A 23,667-nucleotide genomic window follows, 5' to 3' on the forward strand; every position below is an offset into this window, starting at 1 on the left:
AGACACAAGTATCTTCACAGCTGGATTTTGTTCCCATGGAAATCAAAGCCCAGACTCCCATTGTCAATAACATTGCAAAAATCGGCCTTCTTCACTGCTTTCAAGGTTGGATGCTTTCCTTATTGAGGTTAAATTGAAGAGTCAGTAGCCTGTTCTTTCTCTTCAGAGTTTGCTAGGGCATTTTTAAACTCATTTTTCTTTTAAAAAGAAAAGCCAACCTTAAGTTCTCATGACAGGATAGCAATCACTCATCCACTATTAAATTCACAATAACCTGAATGCTGACTGAAGAAACACTGTAGAAAAAGCAGTAAAAAAGGACTATTTTAATAGGGGTCAAAATTAGCTTTATGGGGTTTTACAGATATTCTGTAGTTGAGCGATCAGCCTTTGATTCAGCCTTAACCAGATCAAAAGTTGTGCATAACCTGGTGGTGTTCCAGTCTATAATTAAACCAGTGAAAACTCAAGCTTAAAATAATCACCAGTGACATTGAACCCATACACTGTAGGACTCACCTCCTGGGACGCTGTACCAAGCACCACCATTAGTTGTTCCATCCACAAAGCTGCTGTCATCGTCATTTTTACGACATGGTGGTCTATTTGGATCAGACATAGCAGGATTAAAAGAAGAATAACTGCGAGCCAGGCTTTGAAAAATGGCATCATCAGGGCAGGAGCTGTATTCATGAGCACTGCCTGAGGAGAAAAAAAGTCCAGGAACAAAGATTATTAAAAGGGCAGTCATACCAAGATTACAGCAGGACTGTGCCTGGAAATTCCCTATACACAGATAAGTGTCATACAGCATCACAATCTAATACAGCATTACCTTAATAACATTAACATTTCCCTAATACTTCCTCAATTGCCTATACCAGGTTGCATCATTATTAAGTTGGTTATTCATATCAGTCTTAACAGTTAGGAAAATATTAATTTCAAAGTGCACCACAAAATCTAAGCTATTCTAGGCTTTAGTTTCTCAGCAGAACACACAGAAATAGAAAAAAGTGTCTCCCTGAAGAGTTTTACAATCTGCTGTTGAAAGGATTTGCAATTAAAACTGCGAGAAAGTAGATTGAAGGAAGACAATCACAAACAAGACGATCATCGCATGACCATTTCAGTCATCACATCCCCTAGTGACAGATAAAACAAACTAATATTGATGTGGACTAAATGATAACATCTCTGCCACAATGTGATCCTTTTTATATGAGACCAATACTGAGAAAGTGGAAACAATTACAGGGTTTTTTTAAAAAAAACTACCGCTTTCAGAAATTCATTTTTTAAAGTTTTAAGTAGATAAATCTTAGATCATACACGCAGCCTAGACACATCTCTCTTGCTTCAGTTAACAAGGTACAAATACCCCCACCTAATTTAAATGCTAAGTTGCTTTGATTAAAATATCTAAGGAACCATGATAACCTCAAGCATTACATCATTTTCATGATGTAACTCTACTGAAACAAACAATCTTCAAAACTAGAAACATAGTCATACAACGACCAGCTTTAAATGTGATAAAAATAAGTCATTACACCACCACAACATGACGTTTACAAAGCGGCCATTGGGTAGCACTGACATACATACAGAAAATAATTTATACCTCCGACTACTTCATGTTAACTTATACTACGTACCACTCCGAGTCTCATCATAAGGATAGTTTGCAACGAGGTCTCCTCCATGAAGATTGGCAGAGAGCACAAAGGGAATATCCATAATCCAGTGAATGACACCTTTTGTTTCAGGAGCAAGCTACAACAAAATAGCATTACTAGCAGTTAAAAATTGATAACTTAGTGTAGTAACTAAATAAGTTATATATATTAGGCTTAACTATTAGCACACGTGTTGTGGAAGCCATTCACCATGAGCAGGTAATTTTATTTTGGCTTCAGAGAGGACTGGACCAGTCCTTTACAACAGAATTGATCTAAGTAGATCAAAGTAAGTCTAAAACTAGTGTAAATTCTCAGAATGAGACCACAGATAAAGGAATCTCGATATTTCACTTTTCCCATTATAGCTAAAAACCCTTCCAAATTTTAACCCAATGAAAATAAATTAATTCAAAATAAATGTTGGTAGAATGTAGTCTGTTCTCTGAACTGAAAACTATTCCTTTAATAATTTGAATTTGAAGACAGAGAGTCTTCAAATTACAAGACTATTAGACTGCAGTCACAACACTATAATTTCTAGAACCTCCTGTGAAGGTAGACACAGAAAGATGAAAATCTTTCCAGGTATTTGCCGGTATGTTCAAGGCTTAAACATGTGTTACATGTGAGACTTGCTACCTAGTCAGCAATGTAATTAAGCACAACACATAAGTGGATTTCTGGCAATGGTAAAAATGCAGAATATCTGCAAGCATAACTTCACAACAAGAGAGAAGGCTACGCAATCTCCAGACTTAAAAATCAAACATGTCTTGGGTAAGGAATTGCCTAAGGATTAAGCAACACAGATCAAACGGGTTTACTAGCACACGTCATATGGGGGAAAATTTCAAGAACCATCAGATAGATAAATTTAACAAAATTAACAAAATATTTAGAAGAATGTGAATCATAAAGACCATCCACAGCTCTGGGAGGTTGCTACATAACTGCTTGCATAAAAGGGGAGAGTTGGGCACATAAGTGACCTGATATTCACCCCTACTTACCTTAGGATTCTGGTCCACAGCTTTTTTCATGTTTTTCAGCAGGTGGTTGTTTGGGCCACCTTCTTTCTCATTAACATAGACTATTCTATCAAGATCAGGGAAATTCCGGTTTAGATCTATTCCTTGGGCGTTACTTCGACCAACAAACCAGTCTTTAAGTTCACCAGGCTGAACAAGAAAAGGAAACAAAGAGAAGGAAAATGAATAGATTCAGAAATTATATATGAAGCTTTATGATGGTGTATTTAGCTATGCAAATTCAAATCATGGCTTGACTTCTCATGTTCTAGAAAATAAGAAGGTAATGTGGTAGTAAAAGTTTCTGAAGTACCAGGAACTGAGTCACCCTTATTTCTCTGTGGGAATAAAACCAACCTCTATTTTACTGAGGGTCTTGGAGGAGAGGATCATTATTATAGTGGCAGATCTGAACTAAGGATAGACAAAATGACCAGCAGCATCAGACTTTCCAGTACCTGCTAAGTCTTCCTCCAAGACCTGGTTTTTCCCTGTTGCCTCATGATCATGAATTACAGACCTCATTTTAGTAAGCCTCAGAGCAGCTGCAGATTTATCAGCCACCTGCAAGGAACCTTTGCTCCAATTTCAAATTTTCTCTAAATAGCTTCAAGGCAAAGAAGGACCTTAACTTTTACTTACCTAAGATTTTTATTTTTGTGCTATCTATCAGCTTTATTCACTGCAGTGGTGACACTGAATAAAGATGCAGTGAGAATTTTCACAAAAATCTTTTGATTCCCTAAAATAGGTTTTGTGTTACATTAAGGAAACGCCTTCAGAGTGCATAGTTTTTCCCCAGCTCGTCTCTGTAAGCTTTCAGTACCTTCAAAAGTAGGTTTAGTTTGATTATTGGTTTTACTCCTAGGGTATATTGATGATACTATCACACTCCACGTACAGGATCAATATACTTCTAAAGCAGAAAAATAGTGACACTAAAGCAAAATGCATTATAAATCATATACAATTTGTAAGGCAGTCATGTAAAAGCAAAGGTACCTTGACTAAGGAGCAAAAGTTTTAAATTATATTATTACAGAATCTCTACAGAGAAAGATTTCAAACAAGCAAAATAATGCACCAATTTGAGGAGAGCTTCTGCTTCATTGACAGCAGAGGGAGACATGCGACTGAATATGGTTTAAAACAGTTTCGTGGTTTGTGCTTTTTTTTAAAACACTTTATGAAAATCAGTTTATTAAAGATCTTAATAAGTTTAACTTATTTAATCATAAATAGTCACATAAAAAGATTCAACATTTCCATATTAATTTGAAAAATAAATACACCTTGTATAACAAGAAAATTCTTATTTTTGTTTAGAACATAAAACACACAGAAGCCGTATCGGAGGGTTTTATTTGGTCTCTACTTGCTAATTATGCATTAACACTTTACCTGTTTCTTGATTGAGCTGTCATTCTAAAATACATGCTAAATTTTCTTAACTAATAGCTCAATTAAAGTATCTCTTGCCTGAAATTTAGAATAAAAATTACTCATATTAAAAAGGTGGCACACAAAGTTTGCTTGTTTGGGGATTAAGCTCTGATGAACATGAATAATTCATCTAAATGCAATTACATAAGAATATTCTTAAAGGTAACAGCAACTTTCCCTTTCCTACCATGTTTGAAATATAATGTATTACTAGAAGTTACTTGTTGAGGAAGCAGGTCAGTCAGTGAACTTACACCAAAGACTATGCAAGAAACAAACATCTTTGTATTTTAAAATACAGTAAACTCTATCAGAAGAGGAACGGCTGTTTGTTGAAAACCCAAGAATAAAATGCTCGTTGTTAAACAGAACAAGCCTTCTGTACTATTAGGAAATACTTCAGTTATGCTGTTCCATTCAACAATCACCACCAACAGTTCATCTGTAAAACTACTAGTTCAAGTGCCATTATGATTCTAAGGTTGATATATACATTGATAACTCTTCTTATACGCATAGCCTTACAAACCTGGGATGCTGCCTTCTCAAAGCCATCCGGGTTCAAAGATGGCATGATATGAATACGTGTGCTATGGATCAAGTTGATAATAGTTTCATTTCCTTTCTGGTATTCATTACACAAGTACTGTGCCAAGAAGATGAGCAACTCCCTTCCAACAGCTTCATTCCCATGCATATTCCCAACATATTTAAATTCTGGCTCTCCTGCAAGAAAAAGGAAGAACATGTCTTAGAAGAACACATAAAAATCACCCATGGATTGGATCACTCAGCACACCTGAGATGTGGTTATCATTTATTACTACAACTGGTCACAGTCTCCACAGGAAGCTACAGGCCTCTTTCAGAAAAGTGAATTTAGGCTTTTTTCTAAACTCTGGCTAAACAAATAGTAATTTATATTCAGCTGTTTGCCAAACATATAGAAAGAATACCAGGTGAAAACATAGTATGACAAAACAAATCCTAAGCACAGCCATTAATATCACTACTGTTGAGATCTAATACAATTGATGCCTCAATATTACAAGACCGTCTTGATTAGGTAGTTTTTAAACATATAAGCTAACACTAACGGAGGTTCTTATCTTTAATGGTCTATCTGAGGTTAGGTTGAGCTTAGCGCACTACACTGCATTAAACTGCAATTTTTCTTATCAAAGCATTGTCAGTGAACAGCCGTTGATCCTAGTGATTTGAAAAATCTTATTCAGCAGTTGCTTTGGACGGTCAGTTCAAACTTTATGAAGCAGGTGCGACATCCTAACTCGTAAAATGAATCATTCCCATTTAACATTCCAATAAACAGTCCAGTATTAAATACATACATAAATATGTAGACTATTTATGCATATATGTAATGTTGATATAATATATATATAATATTCAAGGTAGAAAAGATATTCAATATATATTCTATAAATATTCCAAATAAATAGTCCAATATTCATGTTTCCTCGTTAGTCACATTGTTATGACTCTGAACATGAAAAACACACAAGATAGTCTGATAGAGCTGTGAAGGACGTAACTTTCAAAAGCCCATATTTTTACCCTAATCCCAGAGAGGTTTTAGTATAATGTAAATACCTGAATGAGATTAAAAGGATTGTCTTGGAACTACAATGAAGAATACACTATTTTCTGGACTGAAGCTGTTTTTCCTTATCCTTTTTAAATGCAGTCCTTCTGTTCTAACAGCTTTTATCAAATATTCTGTTCAAGATATGCTCTGAATAATCTTTGAACGCACTTTGCAAAAGCCTTTAGCACTGTCGCAAGGATAGATTCAAGCCAGGAAGAATGTTGCACAAATGAGACCTAAATAACTGCTAATCAAGCACACAGCCGTATCTACTTACGACTCTTCAGTCTGTGCTTGTTAACCTTAATCCCGATGAGATGCTAGCAGACAGTGGGCTATTAATACCATGACTTCTTTCCTTCCAGCTAAGATGTTTTTGTATATCTGGATGCATCACTTAATTTTTTTGTCACATATATTAAAAAGTCTTCTAATTTCAGTGAAATAGCTTCAGTGAAATAGTTTTTCTGATACACACAATGCCATTACTATGACTAAAACCCTACATTTCCTCTTTCGAAATTGAGTTTATGTTTACTGTTGTTTCTTACATGTTAATATCAGTGAATGTAAGACGTCTAATCATCAAGACCATGCAATCAACCTAATCTCATTAAAACAGATGGATAATGTTTAACGCAGCACTGCACGTCATAGTCTCATAATTAAAATACTCATGAATACATATACTGTCATGTTACTTATGGGGAAAGTCCTTCACAAGCTAACAGGCAAATCTGTTACTGTGGTAAACATGAACATAGTCACATTTCGCATTTGTGGTTTTTCCTAGGACATCACTAAGGAAGCATGAAGGAGAAATCATTTCTTCCGATTCCCAGCCCTGTGCATTAATCACCTGCCTTTCTCTCCCATTTGAATTTTACAAGCCTGGCTCAACTGAAGAAACAGAAACATACGTTTCCCACATGGTACTGCTTGTCCCCTTCCCCAAAGAATCATTAACACTGTTTAGAAGGGTTAGGAAAACAGTCATTTGGTCTATAGTAAACTAAGACTACAGACTCATGCACAGCACAACTTCAGCGGTAATGATCCATCTCAAATGAACATTAAAAGCTAAAAGGGAAAGCTAAAGAGAGACACTGGATATATGGAAAGTCTTTCCTATTAAAAGTGATTTAAGAGATCAGCCCTATTTTCCTTAGGAAGAATTATACAGGACAGTCAAGTGCACTGACTGTTATGGCATGAAGGAATTAGTCTGGAAAGCAGCACTTTCTCAGACCACAAAACAAGGGACAGTAATTTTTGGTGAAAGGGAACAATTACCATACCAGACTGACACAGAAAAATAACAGTACTTATAATACAAAGTGTGAAATTGGTATTCAAAGAATTCCATTGGCAGAGAGGCATCAGAAGAAGTCCAAGCTTTGCTAACAAACCAAAAGTTAAGAAAAATAACCTAAAAGTGAATGCAAAAGAATGAAAAGGTAAAGATAACAAAGTGCTAAGTACAGCCATGCTTCAAAACTTAACTCTGTGTTTGTATTTTAGCTCCCATAGGAGTTTTCTTATACCTTTCTCTGAAGCAAAGGAACCAATCTCCTATCATTCCTCTGGCTGCAGAGAACATGGCTGCATGGTCCACATGTGTGGGAACTGTTCTTTGCCGGCTCCCCAGCACTGCCCATTTTCTTTCCCCTGGGCACAGCAACCTAAGAAATACTGGGTTTCTGCTCAATATCAGAAGATACTGAATTTCAGACTGTTCTGACCATTTTAGGAAAGCTCTTGATCGTTTCAACAACAATTTTTCATTTAAGATGGAAAAAATCAGTCTTCATATCTAAACTTTGCAGCTGCTCCAAGGGCAACAAACATAATATTTACTGTTTATTTCATCAGAAATAAATTAATGCCACAAGCTGGCTACAGGGGAAGTAGAAATTCACTCATTAGTTGTCCATGCCCATCACGGGCAAAGTCAGAGGCCCATTCTGGAAAAAAGGACAATGCTGCTGCAGTCATTAGTGGCCGAAACAACGAAGCAGCTTCCACAGGCTACTATCTGCTGATATGACTTTGCAGTTAATAAAGCCCTTAATTTGCAATTGCATTTCAGCCTTTCGTGTTAGAGTAAAAACTGCAACTCAGGGTGTACCTTCTGGAAACCTGGGGGTTTTGTTTGTTTTTACCTAAATCCTTTTCTAATCACCTTTTTCTCTAGGACAGCAAAGTCCAAGCTGGAGGGCTGACTACTAGCTGAAGCCACTGCTCTGTTGGCTAAGTTAACCAAACTCAGTTGACTGAGTTTTAGTGAAATACTCTGCAAGGCAGCCAGCATCTCAGGCCCGCTACAGCTCCCAGAGGAACCAGCACCTTCTCCTCCACCACATAAGCTAACACAGATACCTCAAACACCTGGGATGCCAGCTGTCCTGTCCTTGAGCCAGCACTCCTCATTTAATGGGTTCCCTGATCTATCTATTAAGTATCTCCTGCCACACCATCTCTAAAAGCTTCAGGCTTCTCCTGAAAACAGCCCACCCCATAGGGAAACCAGTGTTCAGTCACCCGTTGAGAGCATGTTTCTTAGCTGCAAGAAGAGCTGCTCTTCCTATTAATCCTTCATGAGTCATTTAATGCAGACCTTAATCACCCTTCATAGGAATCTGTAAGTGCATCACAGAATGATTTTTTTTATTCAAGGATTAATTTGATTATGAACTTTTGAACAGTTTCTTAAACCAGCAGACACATTCCTGTTCCACTGCAGAGAACTGGAGGTAACTTTAGGGGAAAAGAAGCATGAAGAAATACAAGCAAAACTATGTCTTGTGTAACAAGACATTGAGCGTGACATTTAAAAATGCTTAAATATAATTTCAGCCCGGATACAGAGGTCTGCAATAACAAATGAGTGGTGGATACTGGCATCTTTGGGGGCAAGTCATAAGAAATTAAATGCAGCAATGAAGTCTATAAATGTATCAGTATCTCTTGTGAAACCTAAGCTATTACATCGTTATGGCTTTTAGAAAGCTTTTATACCCGTTCCAGATTGACTGTGTAATACCTTACAACCTGATAAATGAATAACGAAAAAGTGTTTTAAAGTGTCATGCCTTTCCAGTGCCTGACAAACATTGTGAAATGTCACCATTCACTTCTGCAGCTACTGTCTGCTAAGATCTTCCGCAGTTTCCTAGAACAGCATGTACATCGTTAATATTAGACAGGTCGTCTAATTAAAGATGTCTAACCACTGCCATTTTCAGGTCAGGCTGTATTTGTACAGTAAAGACAGTAATTTTCTAAAATATAGGGACAAGAAGTTTAGCATCTACTAATTATACATACAATGAGTCAAGGTAATGTCATGCCACTAGTCACAGTCTAATGTCAAGCAGTTGTTCTTAAAACGTCCAGTATTTCACTCATGGAAGTGCAAGCCATGTGGAAGGAAAGAAAAACCAAACAAAACCTACTGGAAAGCTTCTGTGCTTAATGAACTGTTTTGCAAATTAGCCTGAAGTACCCTTGAAAACCAGAATCCTTTCTCTGCCTTCCTGTGCTTCTTACAGGAAAAACAGCAACGTTCCTGAAATAACAGGCTCGATGTTTCTGATTGCTCACAGTTGCCTGTCATTTTTATTAATGCAACCAGTAAACTTTTCTTGTAGATAAATGGCATGGAAAATCTCAGAACACCTGCTCTCAAGAAATTAATTCATTAAATATGATTGAAGACTTTCTTATATTCCACATTTTTGTTACCACTTTAAAGAGAAAGAAATTCTCTGGAGATAAACTACATGGAAAACCAAAGATTACAAAATGGATTTCTCCCTTGGATATGAAAAAAGCAAGAGAGGGAAAGAAGGAAATAAGTCAGGAAGTGAGATAGGAAAGTTAAAAAAAAAAAAAAAGAAAATTTAATTTCCGACACCCTGTATACTAAATGTCTACACCCTGCCATAATAGCATTTCAACAGAAATGCTGATCTCCAACAACTTGTGTGAAAATGGCATTGAAAGATAGAATTGCAACGCAGTATTAGTTTCTAAATAATTGTATAGGCTTTATATCATTTTAGTGTGACATTTACAAAGCTGTAGTGTTGGTCTGACCTAGCTGAAACTGCTGGAAAGTTTCACAGGTGGCTTACAGGAAATCAGAAATGGGTCAACACTGAAGCCTTTTGAAAAATCCAATCTTTCACTTTCTTGCCATTAACTACTAGAAAATTAAGGCACTTCCATCAATCTCCTGCTTATTTTTGTATTTTGCAACAGCTGTGGTTCAAGAGTGGTCTCAAGCTCTTTCTGAAATTTCCATAATTGAACACTTTTGCTTAAAGTTATAATTACCAAGGTCTGTACAGCACATTAAGCCTGGTGTAAATGCTCACAAAGAACACGTTAAAACATACAAATTAAGATGTGATCTCCATTCTACTCAAAATAAAGTCCGTCAGTTAGGCTTCAAAATAGGATCTTGTATGTCTTTGCATTGGAAATTCAATTCTCCAGACAGATTACCTCATGCTCAAGACACTTATTTCCACCAAAAAGATTCTGTGTGACTTGATGCTTTCTACAGGTTTCCAGCAGCCCACTCTAAACCCTGCAGCTAAGGACTTGGCACAGCCACCCACAAGAAGTGGGCAAAGCATCTGCTCAGCTCCTGCAGTCCCCACCTACAGCTCCTTGCAGGCACATCCCAATGCTGATCTTTCTGCAACACCCTGCACTGACACTGAAGCACTGCACAGTGTAGCACTGAGTTTGGCATTTCGAGTAAATCCCGCTTGCTCTACCAGAGAGCAGAACAGCTTTTGCCTACCAGATTTGTGGTACTGCGTGCAAACTGATCATGCCATCCAACAAAATTCATCATGATTCTTTAAATCATAACAAATCATTTATAAAGCCAAACAAGTTTACTCATCTAATCAAAACCCTTAAATTAGTAAGGAACACTGAAACGTGACATGCACAAACCCCTCATTTTGTGTAAATGTGTTAAAAAATACTCTCTGAAGTTCAAAGCAGATTTAAAAACTTATCAGAATTGTAGAAGTAATAACCATCTATATATACAATGGGATTAATTACATTGCATTTTTCATGCTGTAGGAAAACTGAACAGGACTTTGCATTTACAGAGTTCATTACAGCATTACAGCAGCAGGTACTTTTAGCTCAGCATTGAAGATTAAATTCCTCAGAAACCAAACATGAAATAACTGTTCTGAGCTGCTCTTACTACTCTGTGACAGAGTATGAGGCAGGCATAGTTTTTCCACCTCTCAGTTTTTTCTCACTGCAAGCAATAAACTCGATCTAAATCATACCCAGGGATTCTTTGTGAAGGATACTGGCAGTTCAGAGATAACACAAGTTAAGTCTCTGTTCGTCCACTGTGACAACAGTGTGTGGGATTCAACATATCCAATTCCTCTTTTCCACTGTGCTCAATAAGAGGAGTGGGCTTTTCCATTTCAAACTTTATGTGACCAAGCAAGTTTTCATTTCAGACTCTCACTGTATGCCTCCAGCTGTGATTGGCACACAGAGCAAAGATACGGTGTCAATCCATCCTCAAACAGACCTTTTGATGAAGAGAAAGTTGATATATAATTTAGACGTGTATTTCTGATAGTTCCTCATCAAGTTCATTCAACAAGGTTTCTCTCTTCAGCAAACTCCAGAACTGGCTTTTTCACTTCAGCTACAAAAGTACCTGCCAGCCATCAGAGCACTTCAAAAGGACTGAGCTCATCTATCTCATTCCTTCTGCATGTAACAAACACATGAGACATTTCAAAGCTAAACTAGTTCAAATGCCTGCTACCAGAAAAAGATGCATTTAGGCTCTGCTTTTCCTCATCCTGATTTCATAAAGAGAAGAAATAAAAGTCAGAAATAACCCATTAATATCCAGATCCCAAGCTCTAAAGTCAAAGAGCTAGGCAGAAATGCTGGACAAAGAAGGTGAAGAAACAAAAGTAGCTCTCTTTTTTTACTGGAAACAAACAAAAAGTCAATGAAAACACTTAAATATTTCTTTTCCAGAAAGCTATACAGGCCAAATTCAGCACCATTATGTGGCTTCCCCCTGCTAGACAGGTGGCCCAAAGTTCAGAAGCACAGGCACGGGCTCACTGAGAGCCCATTTCCCTGCTGGAAACGATGGGTGCTGTGATTTCCCCAGAAATGCCAAGAGCAGAAAGAAAATCCGAAGAGAGAGAAGTCAAGTCAGGGTTACCCCTCTGTAGCGGCACACCCTAGTACTCACTACAAGGCTGTGGTTTAGGAGGAAAGCAAGCTAGGGCACCCTTCGGGGCTGTACTGCCTTGGACCCTCCGCTGCACCAGCATGTGCGAGGGAAACGTACGCACAGAGTTTATCTTCACCTAGCAAAATCTGCATTTTCCCTCCATAAGGGAGAGCTATTTATGACTGAAAAGGATTACCATCCCCATCAGGAGGATATTCTAGGTCTCTGGAAAACATACTTTCTGTGTTTAAGGGTCTAGGAATACCTCGTAGTAAGCCCCCAGGCTTCCTCCCTTTGATTTTCAGAAGCCTTCCTAAGGCATTGCAATGGCACTCCACCAAGGCTACACATAGTGGATGTTACATCTTTATTGGAAACTGGAACATTATTTTATTCCACTGCTGTTCTGTCACAAACTGACATGGTGTGAAAAGAACTGTGGGCTGCAAACCTGTGATTCAGACAGATGATGCTGAAGTGCATGGTCATTGCTAACAGATGGCAAGGGATAAAATCTCCCTATAAGTGTTCATCTGTAACAAGTTTTTCCTGTAGACAGCGTATTAAAGAATAAGAGTTTCCTTTGCACTGGTGTATTTATTTAGCTGATCTTAGTTTCTATGATTACTGGCCATGGAGTTTTACATAAAGAGTTATAAAGTGCTCTTGTGAAATAAATTACGGTAAAAAAAAGACATAGGCAAACTGGAAAACCTAATTAAACCATTACCTTGCTCCTTTGTGGAAAAAAAATTATGAAAGATTGACTTGTGATGACTAACAGAAGACACTATTTACGTCAGAATATAAATGACCTAATTTAAGTCATTATGCTCAGAAAGCAACAAATAGCTGGGTAGCTTCTTTTAGTTCTAATACTGTTTTAGCATCACCCTTTTGATCTAAATATTTTTAAAAAACAGAATTCTATCATTTTAGAAGTTGGGGAGGGGGCAGAAAAACTGCAGCTGCATTGTAGGCTTAAAAATATGGTAAACTGTGAAACCCTGATGAAAAAGTGGCTTAATGAGATCTGCTCTTTTGCAGCACTTCACTTCTAGCCTGGTTTTAGCAGCTAATACTCTCAAGTTTCTGCTCTTAATGTATGAATGCTATATGGTGGCCATCAGTAAATCTTGACCGTACTCGTTCTTGAGGTAGCAACAGTTAAACCAGGTTAGTAGGAAGCAAAAGAAAAAAACAAAAGGTGAAGCGGGTAGAGAGCAATGAAGATTGGCAGCCCATCACTACATCTCCAAACATTGCATCACCTAGCTTCAAATTTTTTCAATGGTATATAAAATTTTATTTAAACTCAATGTTGTACCTTAATGATTTATTTATCATTAGGTTTAGGTAGAAATGCAGACCTGGATGTTTGGAGGGCGTCTTTCTCTTCACAGTCACCTATGTTTGAAATATAGATATCCTTTAAAAAATGCTTGCCATATCATCTTAAACATTTTAGAAAAATGAAAAAAGGTGATAATTCCTAGTAAGGCAACATAAGGAGAGGAAGCTAAACTGGTGCATAGGCTAATAAAATCAAGTTTGGTTGAAGAGGAAGAAGTGAATCATGTAACAGCTTATTGACTCAAGAATAATGATGAAGATGACTGAACCAGACAAATCCTTTGTCGCAATAGCAGATGGAAGTGGATTCAAAAGCCTTTCAAGATGTTTTGCCTTTAGATGAGGGAGCTCCAGACAAAAAAAAAAACCATATGGATACTGATCCCAACACTGCAAGCCATAGCACAGTTGTATAGCTGCAAGACACAGAACAGCCTTAGTAAGACAGAAAAAAATGCTTTAAAAAAGTCTAAAATGGCTTTTAGGTCTGCTCACATCCTAATGTCCTAAAAGTAGACAGAACTTTTCCCTCATAGAGAGAATAAACATAAAAGCTTAGTATTTTCTCAGGTTTCCTCAGTACTTACACTGGGTTTTCTCTCCAAAGAGTAATGAGACAGTTCTGCGTTAAGAGAAAGGAGAGAGGGGCATCCATTGTTCATACGGTTTACAGTCAACAAAAACAGAAATCATAATCCTGTCCTTAAACAGCATGTATAAGTGCAGAAAGTGAACCAGCAGCTGAGCAATCAGGTAACTGGGGTTGTTTAGCCTGGAGAAGAGGAGGCTGAGGGGAGACCTTATTGCTCTCTACAACTACCTGAAAGGAGGTTGTGGAGAGGAGGGAGTTGGCCTCTTCTCCCAAGTGACAGGGGACAGGACAAAGGGAAATGGCCTGAAGCTCTGCCAGGGGAGGTTCAGGCTGGACATCAGGAAAAAAAATTTCATGGAAAGGGTCATTTGGCACTGGAATAGGCTGCCCAGGGAGGGGGTTGAGTCATCTTCCCTGGAGGTGTTTAAGGGACGGGTGGACAAGGTGCTGAGGGGCATGGTTTAGGGAGTGTTAGGAATGGTTGGACTCCTAACACTGGAGTTAGGTTGGACCGGTGGGTCCCTTCCAATCTAGTGATTCTATGATTCTACAATTCTAATTTATAAGCTCTATGCACAGCAACGGAACTTTGTGCAATTTGATATAAAATGAAGCTACCTACGGTTTAACCTAAGTGCAAACAGAAAAGTTAGTTCAACGTAAGAAGTCATTTTCCTCACAAAAACCAAATAATAGCCACTTTCTACAATTATATCTGCTATTCCTCCAGTATGCCAACGATGTTAAAGTGCAATGATCAGCAGGTTCAGAAACTGAGTAGCTCTTCCATGCACTAATTATTCTTTCCTCTCACCAACAAAAAAAAACCTACAGGAAATCCATCTTATGTGGTCCCTTCCATCCCTCTTGAAAGTTTCTCTTTTATGTTATTAGCAGTACATCAGACAAGCTTTTTCCTACCAATGCAGGAGGAGAAATCATGTTAGTGAAAACATACACTTTATCTATGGGCAAATTCCTTCACTAGTAAGAGTCCAAAGGACTTTTGTTACTGGTATCAGTGGTATCTGGCATCAGTTTGAGCGTATGCATCATGATTCCTGTGTAGTCATTTGTATTTTTCATAAGTGTAATAAAACACTAGGAGCTGAAACAATTTGTCATACTTCTGCAATTCAGACCAATACTGAAGTGGTGAAAGTGAGAGGAAAACTGTGTGCTACTTTTCAGTTTCACTGCATTTTATTTCAATTTTATGCAGGTGTAGAAGGCTGGAGAGGTACAATGAAAGAACATAATAAAGTCTGGCACGTTTTTAAAAGCCGATTTCATGCATTTTGTGCCTTCATTTATTAAGAAATATTCTGAGGTTATTGCAATTACTTTTCTCATACATACTGTCATTCTTCATGGCTAGAGACCCTGTGAAGTAGCTAACTAGTTGGCCCACAGAGGACAGCATTATACAGCCTTAAAGCACCTCCTGAGAGGTTCTACAGCAATATTTTCACTTGGAAGTTTCAGGCATTTAGGGCTTTTTGAGAAGAAAATATTCTTTAACAAAGAGAAAAGGAAGGCTATGAAGTACCAATTCCAATCATATAGGAAGACGATGTGGTGTCTGATCCAATATGCACTTGACTAGCTTTTAATACAAAGACAGTAATTCTACAAACAGTGGAATAGTACTGAGTAGTGTGGATGCAAATTTTTCTTCTGATTCTGTTTACAAGCACTTCTGTACTATTGGCTGTGTATGTGGGCATGTGCATCTTACAGACACAAACAAATGTCCCTCATTGAGAGACTCCAGCACCGAGGAGGTCACACCCAGGTCATGAAAATATTTTTCATGTTTCTGTTCACTAATTTCTTCTCAGATCTAAAGCATACTTCTAATTTTAAGTAAAGTAATTGCATTTGCAGAGACTCAAATTCATATCAAAAGACAGATTTGGCACAGTTCACAAACAAAATCAAAACCACATGACTTCAAGAGAGTAAGAAACTGAATCCTTTAGGAAGCAACCCAGTTTTCCCTGTCTTTATTAACCCTCTTACACCTTAGAGTCAGTAGTTCATTATTATTTAATCAAACAACGTGAAGGAAAAGCGTTTTTTAACAAATTATTGTAGTTTTGCATTAAAAGACAAACTTAAAGTTGCTTGTATTGTTCTATAAAGTATTAGCTATCCAACCTTTACCATGTTTTTTAACATGTATTTTAGTTGCCTTTCTCTTTCATCCTAAGTTTAACTTCTATGATCACAGCATGATGACTGCCAAACCCATATTCCAGTATATTTTTTCCAGCTGTCTGCTAAGCCATGAAGAAAAAATAAATAGTTACAAAATGTAAAATGATCCCTAAAACTGTGTTCGGATTACAGGAACACAGAAATGAGAAGGCGAAGGGACTGATGATTACCACACTGTCCATTAAAGACCGCACTTAGTGAAAGGCAACAAATTTGGGAAAGAGCAACCAGCACATAAAACTCACCAAGACACACTACTAACCCAGCAGGTAGGAACAATAACTTTCTCCCCAGAACAACTGAGTGATATGTGATGTGATATGGCTCCTCTTCTTACCAGAGACTTTCATATTTCTACAATCAAGATATTTTCCCTTATAAACTTTGCTAATAGCAAAAGCTACCATGGAAATTACATTAAGAGCTCAGTTTTACCTTCTTTTCCCTTTATTTAGGACTTGGATCATTGAGGCACATCAAATATATGCTTAACTTTAGCGTAACAGCCTCAGAGGGGTTAGTCTGGAACACAAAGTCAAGCACAAGTTTGCCAGAATAAGGTATGAGGTCTGCTGCAACAGCAACAATATCGAGAAGAGATTTTCCACTGACTCCTGTAAATTCTGTATCAAGTCTTCTGAAAAATTTCTTTCTGGATACAATGTTTCTATATTTTGTTTCTGTCTACATTTAATTTTTTTTTAAGCTAAAGCTTGTCACTTATTTATAAATTACCTGCACGTAAAAACATATACACCCTATTATGACAACATTTTTTTTTCAAAGATAATTTTCTTTGCGCTTGTGTAACCCAGAAAACAAATTACTTTTGTCATATCAAAATCCTCCATGTGTCATGTTTTCACTGAGGCCTTCTCTTCAAGCTGGATATGAATCAATAGATTTATAAAAGCTGGAAAACTCCATCTTGCAGTAGGCAATATAAAATTGAGAATCATGACAGTATATCAAAAGCTACTAGAAAAGGTGCATATAAAGTACCAGTGGTAGGCACACAGTTCTAGTGGGCTGTTAATGCCTGTCTACACCGCAGACTCATATCTGCTAACCAACTGTAGAAAAGCTCACTGAGATTAGTACAACATTAAACCTTTTTTTTATTTTGCTTAAAAAGGGAGACGGAAAGTAAAATTAGATCTATATTATATTGCTGCTATGCCGAGACAACAATCTCAAATGCTTCAGTGTTACAAACCAACACTTTTTTACAGAGGGGAAAAAATAGCAGCCCTTAGCGATAAGGCTGTGCAGGGACAAATGCACATTACAAACAACGCTGCATAACACATCTCATGCTACTCCGAGGGACCCATTAGATCCAAATAATCAAGGTGTCGCAGGAAGCAGGATGTGAGGGCAAACCTAAGTCTTTGATGGCAAGAATAAAAAAAACCCACACAAACAAACAAACAAAAAGAAAAAAGTAGCAAGAATTTCATTAATTTTAAGAGGTTACGACTAGGAACAGCTGCTAGAATTCCATCAAGATGTTGTTCTGCCACAATTTCATGACTTACAAAGTACAAAGCTAACACACAAAGCTGTGTAACATAGGAAAACAGAATTCATCAGGCTTCCTGAGCTATGTGTTATATATATGCCTCTTACAAGCAGTCCTTGCTTTAGCTTACATCTCTTTACAAGCAGGGAAAAATAGTCTGACCATAATGTTTTTTCCCAGAAAAAGACAGACTCTTATTTTAGATTGCTTGAGTCATGTACAAAAATATGAAAAATAAAAATCGATATAGTTATTGTATCGATCACTAAACAATAGGTATTTTTCTTATAAAAAAAACCAACATTGGTCTGAGCCAGCAGCTCTCCTTCCCAACAAGCACACAAGTGCAATTACAAGGGATTGGTGCAGTGCAGAAAGCCACACAAGGATCTTAACCATGGGTTACTCCAAGCTGCCACTCCAGCAGTGTGTGACTTTCTAAGCAAATATTAATACTATTATCATGAGTCCTTACAGTCTCCATGACAGGACAAACACCACTGTGCTGTTACTGAACAAACAAAGACTGTACCTGCTCTCAAAGCATCTGTTATCTAAAGAAGAAAAGAGAATAAAAGCATATGGCAAGCACAGAGCAGGCGATGGTCTTGCCACAGATCTCATTAACCCTTTTTCCTCCTTTACCTCTAGGAACTGCTGTGACAAAAGTAAATATTATAGTGAGATCTGAAGCAGTGCATCAAATCAAGGCATTTGAGACTGTTGTTAGGAAGTTGTTTGCTACCACAAATTTCAATGCTCAGAAGCAAGTACAAAGAAACTGATTTGAAAATTTCCTCAGTGGACAGGAGAAGTTGTCTAACAACAATAGAATAACAACAACAGAAGCTGTCCACTCAGAGACAGAAATTAACCTTTTAATGTTTACTAATACTTCAGGAGTTAATTTGTCAACAACAACAAAATCAAGTGCCAATCCTACACGGTGCTTCAAGCCTTTGCACTCAGAAATCTCAAAAACAGGCAGAATAGGTAACAATTAGCTCAAATAGACCACTGAATATGAATACTTTTTTTTCCTATGGAACAGTTCATATTGTGATGTAACGAAAACAATGAAGAAACAGAGAGGTTTGTGTAAGGAAAGCAAGACGGTCCAAACTGAAAGTCATTGCATTGTACAATTACTACAAAAGTGGGTGAACTCTGGCAGAGGAAGAAATAAACAGCACTCACTACACCACAATCGTTCATGAATATATTGTTAATACCTTTCCACTACACAAAAATTTACGGGTTTTATTATAACATTTTTTGAAATGTGGGCAGCTGTACTGCAGTCCTTTCCTCATGGATTTTCACTACACAAACACCCTAACAGATGTCATTTTAGTGTCACATCAATGCGCATGAGAGAAAGTAGGATGACATGATGTTCAGCTGCTATTTGCTTTTCATTGGGCTTTATAGCTATATCTTTCTATTTAAAGGAAGGAAGGAAATGTGCTATCTTGTGGCTTTATTTTAGGATTGCTGAGTTCTGGTTACACCCCCACATATCCACCTACAAAGGAAAACGCAAGTTTTGTGAAAAGCAATGTCACACTTAGTGAATATAACATTTTTTTCAGGTAAATTAGACAAAACTAGAGACAATAACGTGGGTTTGTTATGCCCTTTATGTTCAGTTTCATTTAAACCCCACGAATATTCTAAATCTCAACATACAAGAGTGAGAGACATCTCTTTTATTTTTTTAACCAGGTAAGTGAAGAAGCCAGAGGAGCTGGCAAGGTCTGTGTGGATATTGGATAGTCTCCTCCTGCCAGAAGATTTTGCTCTAAAGTATCCTTCAAGGCTTATCTGTTTATTTTTAAATAACTAGACGTTGATGACCTCTGCAGACTATATCCTAGTCTGAAGAACCTTCCAGTACATTTTTCTTTATCAGCTTGACCACTGTAACAATTTCTTGCACTGAGCTACTTGATACTCATGTCAGTTCATGCAAAACATTGTTTAGTTCTACACAAGCACCCCATCTTGGGGGAGCAAGGGAGACACGAAAGCATGAAAGTGATGTCTACCTGCCTTTCACAGCAGAGCTACAGAACTGAATCAAGGTCTCAGGATGACCTTCAAGCCAGGAATGGCGACACCACTCAGAAAGGCACAATCCAAGTGCGACAATACAGACAGCCTGAATTAACTGTTATGCTCCAGACGAGTCTCAGAAAGGTGACAATCACAAACGGGTGAAATTTCGCAACTTGACAACACAGCACCATCAGCAGAAAAGACGTGGACTTGCTCTTCACAGTCTCCCACTGTGGCTTATATGGATTGAACTTCTCTTCCAGCACAGAGGTTTTAAGTCTTTTCCCTCAACTCCATCTCTCTTACACAATGGAAAGCATGAGACAAAGTCTCTTTTTCCTACGAATGAATTTCTTACAGAGACTGCAAGCAACCTGGAGAGCCAGTATCCCAAGCACCTGTCAAAGAAAAAGGTCCATGCCACAAAATTTTATTTTTAAACTGAATCTGCCTGTTAAATTAATCAGCAAGAGAGTAAATGCTGATATTCAAATTGGCATGAGAGTTCAGAGTCCCAGAGGGAAATTATAGTCTATTACAGTTACTGTTTGAGTCTGCAAACTCAAAAAGCAGTTCTGGCTTTTTTGACGGTCTGGAAACATTAATTCATGAAAAACAAAAATTAACATTCTACAGAATATGGAAATATTTTAGTACATCTGACAAAACAGTGTCAAACCACGTTACTTCAAATCCTGTGCCAAATTGTCTATGATTTAAAGAAGGATCATTGCCTGAAGTAATGAGACTCCAGTTCAATACTGCACTTAAATCTGTTTCTGATAGAGAGCAGAAAAGTAGCCTGAACTAAGTTTAGAGAAAAGCTGGCATAGAAATCACCATACTAGGTCACAATAGTGATTTATTTATTTGTTTATTTATTTTAACCTTTGTACTTACTTTTTAATAAAAGGAAGGCCCAGATGTTTGCAAGTGCAAAACTCACACACTAAAAGTATAAGCACATACATATGTGGAAAAGTAAGATGTAGATAAGTAACATTTCCCATTTTTTAATGTTTTCTTTTTCATTACACGTGGTGTTAGCTGCATCGTGTCTTACAGAAAGAGGATTTTGCTCCTTGTAATTTTGCCATGCTGGACTCCTTGTTTTGGTTTAGTTTGGTGATTTTACCCTTTCCGTTTTGTAGTATGGGATTGCTCTATTATTCCAAGATTTGACTGCAACTACTTCTGAGTTATGAAGGAATAACAGACATAAGGATGATGGACACACCTGAGTATGAACTAGCACACTACTGGTCTAATAAGCACCCATGTAACACAGATGTGCCTCCCATAAATAATTCACTTCGAAGATACACCGTTTTCTGTGACACTGTACATTTCAGAGCACTAAAGAGGCAAGACAGATTCCTCGCAGAGCACATTTTCTATGTTAGATGTATTTTTCTCTCAAATATAGGAAATTAGATTTTACTTTGACATCACAAATTCCTAATGCTTTTTTTTTTTTCTTAACAAATTCTGATGCAGGCAATTTCACAAATTTATTCTGGAAGCTAAATACTTGGTAGCACACCAAGCTAAACTCAATTTCTTCTTAAGAGAGCCTGTTCAATGCAAGATGCTACACTGTCATACTATCAGTAGGCGTTTAAGGATTCTGACAACTTTGCCGCCCTGCTATGCAAGGGAGGCCAGGTATAGGATTTGGGATCTATTCTACTTTCCATTACACTTCAATTGCCTTCAAGAGGAATTGCACTTTACCTTCATTCCTTTGAGTAATGAACACTGACATACAGCAGAGGGAAGACAGAATTTATTCACATGTGCCCTATATAGTACATACAGTCATCTACTGGAAAAGCAAAGATTTAGACACTAGAAAGAGAATCTGTGACTTGTCTATAGATATTATAGACACCATGTCCAATGTACTATGCCTATTTTGCCCTCAGATCTCCCCACTGGATCTAAACATTGCAGAAACCATCCCCAAAGCAATGAAGCAATTATTGGACAGTTCAGCAAGCCAAAAGCACTCTATCAAGATTTACATAGCAGCTATAAAGCCTGCTTTACATCTCAGCATACACAAACTTCATGTCATACCATAATGGGCTTGCAGCAGGTATGAAAGATCTCTTTTTTTCCTTCAATAACTGTATTATAATTATTTTCATCAACTCTTTCAAATATATATGGTGTTGCATTAAGACAAAGTGTGTTTCTTTCAAGAACTTCCAAGTTCTCATCTTCCTTCAGAAACACTTGTGGGTTTTTAATTCGTCTTACCCTTTTACAGAATGTTAGAAGAGAAAGAGAGGCATATTTAAACCACTAACTTGGAGGAGAAACAAAGAACATACTTCTTAAAAACTCTTAAAATGAAGAAAATACATGCTAGGATTTTCCTCTGGAAATCACCGTGGAAATATAAATAATGCTCTCCTCCTGTAGCACTTAGAGTCCTTCATTTTGGACAACAGGAGGCAAGGATTTCCTGAGGTTAAAATATAAAGCAGAAGATAATCACACTGGATTTTTTCTAACAAGTCAAAATATTTCCAGAGTTATTGAGGACTTCAGGGAGAGTTAAGCTAAGCTACCATAAGAGGTCGATTAATAAAGTAATTATAGAGAAGAATAGAAGACTACCCCAGGCAGACAATAAGATGAAATAAGAAATAACATACCATGCCAGCCTCTGAAAAGCATGACTTCAATTCTGCTGCAAGGCTTGTACATGAACAAAGGGAGTAGACTCACAGCATCGCAGCGGCTGGAAAACAGCACTTGAAATTCTGTCACTTTCCCAGAAGGCTATTCCATGATTCAAGCTGATGTTTTTGACAACAGAAAAGAAGAAATTTGAGGTCCTCTGAAGTAAAGGCGGGGGGAGAAGGAAGTTACAATGTATGGAACCCAAAAAGAAGGAGCACAATAGGCAGGAGATGCAAATCCAGCAGCTGATGCTCAAACGGTGCTCCCTTCTGTAGCAAGAGCGCTGAGCCCTCAAACACATGGCCCTCAAATGACTGGTGCTTCTGTGTTGCATGTTCCTGGAGATGAGACACTGACCAGTCCAGCCCAAGTGTCGCACTCAGATGTGGTGACAGGCGGCACAAGGCCACAAAGTTAATGTTTCCATGACCTCACTAATAACCAGGTGACCATGGCATCAACTTTCCATCACCATTCACCCTGTGACATCACACCAACTGCAGCATCTTGCTGTTTTCGCATCATCTAAAATTGCAAAAAATTGTTACACTGGCAATCAGCGGGAAAAAAGCTGGGAGGAGGGAGGGGAGGTCTTCAGTGGCTTCTGACACCACAGACCTAACAAAACCAACAGGCATTGGCCTAAGAACATAAAGGGAGGGAAAACTTCGTGGAATTTGCTTATATTTGTTTTCATAATTTAATTTCCTAACTTGAATATTACGGGATGTTTTTCTCGTCTTTTTTTCATTACCATTTTCTCATTTCATGTTTTCACCTTTTTCTTATAAACCATCTCCTGGCTACTAAGTTTCCACAGTTTATTACTTTCTTTCTGATGAGGTATTCCACACTGAAAAGTAATTTCCATATGTGACCTCACCACTGCTTAATCCGATCCATTACCCTTTGGTTTCTGTTCATGGATCCTGAAAAATACTCCATTTGGCACAGTAAATAGCATTGTTTCACTGGAGATCTGTTAAACCCCCAAGACAGCAGCAGGTAAGTCTCCTGAGTTACTGCCAAACTATTATAATATACTATCATTTATTCTCTTTGTGGTTTTGGCAAGTAGTAAAGTAAAACTGGTGCTTATCCTCCCAGAGGACCACAATGTTGGGCTTTTTTCAAGCACTAGGAACTGATGGAACAACACATGCATTAGGACAAGGATGGGACATGCATTGTTCCAGTTTGTGTGTTAAAAGATGAAATTACT

At 37.7% G+C, this 23,667-nt stretch overlaps 1 protein-coding gene across 1 annotated transcript in view; it reads right to left on the reverse strand.

The window, feature by feature from the left end:
• The window catches only part of CPE (carboxypeptidase E), a 61,087-nt gene that overhangs the window by 16,725 nt on the left and 20,695 nt on the right, over positions 1–23,667 (reverse strand). The window contains exons 2-5 of the mRNA XM_054065741.1: positions 4,683–4,879; positions 2,693–2,860; positions 1,659–1,776; positions 520–702 (exon numbers count right to left, since the gene is read on the reverse strand). Of these exons, the coding sequence (XP_053921716.1) occupies positions 520–702; positions 1,659–1,776; positions 2,693–2,860; positions 4,683–4,879 (666 nt within the window). The remainder of the gene's footprint in view (positions 1–519; positions 703–1,658; positions 1,777–2,692; positions 2,861–4,682; positions 4,880–23,667) is intronic.

Source organism: Cuculus canorus, chromosome 4, assembly GCF_017976375.1.
Source record: "Cuculus canorus isolate bCucCan1 chromosome 4, bCucCan1.pri, whole genome shotgun sequence".
Taxonomy (NCBI): Eukaryota; Metazoa; Chordata; class Aves; order Cuculiformes; family Cuculidae; genus Cuculus; species Cuculus canorus.